This window comes from Schistocerca americana, chromosome 3 (genome assembly GCF_021461395.2).
Source record: "Schistocerca americana isolate TAMUIC-IGC-003095 chromosome 3, iqSchAmer2.1, whole genome shotgun sequence".
Taxonomy (NCBI): domain Eukaryota; kingdom Metazoa; phylum Arthropoda; class Insecta; order Orthoptera; family Acrididae; genus Schistocerca; species Schistocerca americana.
This window is the reverse complement of record NC_060121.1, coordinates 971,383,343-971,388,124: the sequence shown is the minus strand read 5'-3', so window position 1 is coordinate 971,388,124 and position 4,782 is coordinate 971,383,343. Positions and strand designations below refer to the sequence as shown.

Below are 4,782 nucleotides of genomic sequence, written 5' to 3'. Positions count from 1 at the left end.
GCAACCCTGACAGGACCCATCATCTTCTGTTAGGACTATCTAATGATACAGAAAATAGAATGGTTAAACATTTAGAACTCCACTGACTCCAAAATGGCCTGAGGAGAACTCATCAGTTATATCTGCAAAAACTATTGAAGGGAACATCCATAATGGAAGCTGAGAGATTTTGTTGCTTCAAAATATTTAAGACTGACCTATTTTGGACTTGTCCAGTATCATTTCTTATGGACTGCTGCTATGGGGGCATTCTACACCTTTAAGTGAGATTCTGAAGATGCAAAAGATATTCATAAGAGAAACTGTAGAGCTGAACCGAAAGATCACTGTTGACTTTTGTTTAGTAAACTTAATATACTTGCTGTTGTAAATCTCTGTATATAGTCTCATCACTATCCATTAAACAAAATTCAAATGAATTTCAAGTAAGAGGAGATACACAGCAGCACAAAATGAGAGGGAAAAATTAAAATGGATATACCAAGACATGACTAGTAAGGCAGCCCACTCCACCAGAGCCAGCTCACTAAAAATATGTGACAAATTCCACACTCACTGGGGTCCATGCCACATAATTTATTTTAAAAAAATAACTGGTTGGCTGATAATCCTTTTTATAATCAAAAAGAATTGATGAGATACAGGTTGTGACCATGTTAAAATTTTGAATGAATGTTGAATGTACAGTGTAAATTGGAAGCCTTCTGTAATAAAGAATTTTACTTGTATGCAGTATTGAAAGAAAATTACAGAATAAATAGAGGATAAGGGTGGCAAATGAAAATAAACACAATTTTTTTTTGAAAACAATATTTATTGTACAAAGTGAGGATAAAAACAGTGAGTGATAAACCACAAATGGTTTTATAAACAGAATGAAGGTCATAGGAACTTGAGATGAAATTCAGTCTTATATAAATAGTAAGCTTATAAATACATGTGTGTCAACCAACAAGAAGGCAGACAAAGACACACTAAATGAGTCTTTAAATCATGAATGCTTCACTCTCCTATGCTATGTACACCACATTTTATATATCACACACAGTGACACGTAAAACCGTTTTTATATTAACAGTTCAGTTAGTCAACCTCCTCAATAGTTGGTCCACCGGTGTGTGCTGCTCCTGTACCTGCTTGTTGCCCACAGCTACTGCTGGGATCCTTAGTGCCCTGGTGCAGCTTAGTCATTATAGGTGTGCATACCCGCTGCAGCTCCTGTAGCCGACGCTCACACTCACCACAGCTCGCCTGGGCATTGTTGTCTAGCCACTGTAATTCCTCCTCACAACGTGTCATCGCTGCTGTCTTGTCCGACTCAGATAGCCTGCTGCCTGCGTCCGACAGTGCCTGCTTCACAGACAGGGCATAGCCCTCCAGTCGATGCCGTGCCTCTACTCTCTCACGTTGCCGCTGGTCTTCCTCCTTGAAGCGCTCTGCATCAGCTACCATCCGATCGATTTCCTCCTTGGAAAGCCGACCCTTGTCATTGCGGATGGTGATGTTACGAGATCTTCCTGTGCTCTTCTCTTGGGCGGACACAGTTAGAATGCCATCTGCATTCAAGTCAAATGTAACTTCCACTTGAGGCACACCACGTGGTGCTGGTGGAATGCCAGTGAGGTCAAATGTGCCCAGCAAGTTGTTGTCCTTTGTCATTGCACGCTCTCCTTCAAACACCTGAATTGTAACTGCTGGCTGGTTGTCTGAGTATGTGGTGAATGTCTGTTTTTGCTTGCAGGGGATACGCGCATTGCGCTCTACCAGCTTAGTCATGACACCACCTGCTGTCTCAATGCCGAGTGATAGTGGTGCTACATCTACCAGTAACACATCCTGAATTGCAGAGCTGGTATCACCACTGAGAATGGCTGCTTGTACAGCTGCACCATATGCCACTGCCTCATCCGGGTTGATGGACAAATTCAGCCGCTTACCAGCAAAGTAGTTCTGCAGCAGAGCCTGAATCTTAGGGATGCGTGTTGAACCACCCACCAACACGACATCGTGGATTGACGCTTTGTCCATCTTGGCATCGGCCAGTGCTTTCTCGACAGGTTGTAGTGTTGAGCGGAACAGATCAGCACAAAGTTCCTCAAACCGTGCTCGTGAAACTTTTGTGTAGAAGTCAATGCCATCTAATAGTGCATCAATCTCAATACTGGCCTCCGTGCTGGAAGACAACGTACGCTTGGCCCGTTCTGCTGCCGTACGCAGTCGACGCAAAGCACGTGGATTGGAACGTACGTCCTTGTGGAATTTACGTTTGAACTCATCAGCCAAATGATTCACAAGCCGACTGTCAAAGTCCTCGCCTCCCAGGTGTGTGTCTCCAGCTGTTGCTTTCACTTCAAACAGTGAACCCTCCGAAATGCTCAGGATGGACACGTCAAAGGTGCCACCACCAAGGTCAAATATGAGCACATTGCGCTCACCTTTCAGGTTTTTGTCGAGGCCGTATGCGAGTGCAGCTGCAGTTGGCTCGTTGATAATCCGCAGCACCTTCAGGCCTGCTATGGCGCCTGCATCTTTGGTAGCTTGCCGCTGTGAGTCGTTGAAGTAGGCGGGCACTGTAATAACTGCCTCTCGAACCTGCCCACCCAAGAATGCCTCTGCTGTTTCCTTCATTTTCACAAGCACCATAGCGCTTATCTCTTCTGGAGCGAAAGTTTTGGTGGTGCCTTTGAACTGGACCTGTATCTTAGGCTTGCTACAGTCGTTAATCACTTTGAATGGCCAATGCTTCATGTCTCCCTGCACCTTTGGGTCGTCAAACTTGCGGCCGATGAGTCGTTTGGCGTCGAAGATGGTATTCTGCGGGTTCATCGCAACCTGGTTCTTGGCAGCATCGCCGATCAGCCGCTCCGAGTCGCAAAAGGCGACGTAGCTTGGTGTCGTCCTGTTGCCTTGATCGTTGGCGATTATTTCCACCTTGCCTTGTTGCCACACTCCCACGCACGAGTACGTGGTTCCCAAATCGATCCCCACTGCTGGAATCTTCGGCATTTTCTTCTGTTAGCTATGTCACAGTAACGTAGACGAATATAGCTGCGTAGCGAATCTTCGATCACGTCTCGAAGCACTAACTTCGCGTCGCTCTCTCGTAATGAACTGAGCTGTGACGCGCCTGCGGCTCTTTTAAATAAGGCGGCTAAACGGTGTAGAGAGTAGGAGACTATTCGAGAGTTGTCACATTACGTCATCAAAGAGTCTGCAGCTGATTGGTCGGAGGGCGGAGCTGAGTCTGTCATGGCTGGAAAGTTCTCGTATCTCTTCGTCTCTACGTCTGGCGTCTAGCGGTTTCTGGACAAATCTGTGTTTATCGTTAAGGCGGCAATATTGACGTTTTTTTTAATCGGCGTCATGTACGTAGTTAGGGTGTTGTTTGGGCAAATGTGTGCTGCCGATATGTATTTCATGCCTAAACGTGGTTTTCTCTGTGTCCTCAGCGATAAAATTTTGTTGTTTGCGTGAATTTTACGTGTAATGTCATACTCACCTCTCCATTATTACTAGTGGCTGTCGTTTGGAAGTCGTACTCATGTTTTTCCGGTGTTATGCAAAAGTCGTCGTATTTATCCCATTTACTAATATCATGATGTCTTAATCCAGCTTCCATTCAGAAACATTTTTCGTACAGCGTTCGATAATGTTTGTAGTATGAAATAGCGGAAATGACGGAAAACTACACATTTCGAACAGTTGTACATTTTATACCATTCGTCTTTCTGGTTTGCTGAAGAATCTCATGCCTAGCTTGGTGTATTTGTGCGTAGGGAAGCCAAAACATTTATTTTAAGTGTATGAGCGTATCAAAGAATTCGCCCATACAGGACATAATTGTTATTCACATTTCGCGGAATTTCTTTTTTGAAATATCAGTCTTAGAATGAACACATTTGTGTCAACAAGCAGTCCTAAACCAGCCTAGGGCAAGCAATAGCCGGGAGCACGCAGTTATTTCTAAGTAAAATATGTAAAAGTTTCGTGGTTTTCTGCCCAAGGAAAGTGTTTCGTTTTTGGTTGTACCAGACAGTATTGATCAAGTACTTATAGGCCAGTGCCACGTGTGTTTTATGTGTGACAGTATAAAATAAATAAATAAAAAAGAAGTGTAAGAAGAAAGGGTATTCGGAGTGTACATATACACGTAATATTAATACGAATTTATTTATTTTCTGTTAATATACATTAGATTATATTAGATTTACGTTCATTCCAATTGATCCGTAGCGAGGAGGGCCTCCAGGATGTTGAACATGTCAGAAAAACAATAATACATGACAAATATTTACAACTGAAACAAATAAGCTAATGTACCTGCCACAGGTTCCAAGTGGAATGATCGTCATTTTTAAATGAACACTATATGAAAGAATCATTTTACAAACGCTAATGCACTGAATTTAAAATAAAAAAGGTTTATTTATTTATAAGGTATTAAAGTTGTAATAGAACTACTATAATACTTATTTACAATGAACACATTACTGCACTGAAAAAATATATATATATCAGTTGGTCCTACTGAGAAATTCATCAATGGAGTAGGAGGAGTTGGCCACCAATAAATCCTTTAGGCTTCTCTTAAACTGAATTTCATGGGTTTTTAAGCTTTTTATGGCTGCTGGCAAGCTATTGAAAATGTGTGTTGCTGAATAATGCACACCTTTTTGTACAAGAGTAAGTGACTTTAAATCCTTGTGAAGATTATTCTTATTTCTGGTATTAATTCTATGAATTGAGCTGTTGGTTTGAAAAAGTGATATATTTTTAATGACA

The 4,782-nt window shown here is 42.3% G+C and overlaps 1 protein-coding gene across 1 annotated transcript; it reads right to left on the bottom strand.

Moving 5' to 3' along the window:
• Positions 1–930: 930 nt before the first annotated feature.
• On the bottom strand, positions 931–3,211 carry LOC124607150 (heat shock protein 70 A1-like). The gene has a single exon (XM_047139358.1). It carries the CDS (start codon positions 3,004–3,006, stop codon positions 1,084–1,086), a length of 1,923 nt encoding a protein of 640 aa, XP_046995314.1. The 5' UTR covers positions 3,007–3,211; the 3' UTR covers positions 931–1,083.
• Positions 3,212–4,782: the final 1,571 nt, after the last annotated feature.

What these genes read in the sequence shown, in the direction of transcription:
- LOC124607150 (XM_047139358.1), bottom strand. Translation starts at nt 3,006, where the DNA reads ATGCCGAAGATTCCAGCAGTGGGGATCGATTTGGGAACCACGTACTCG.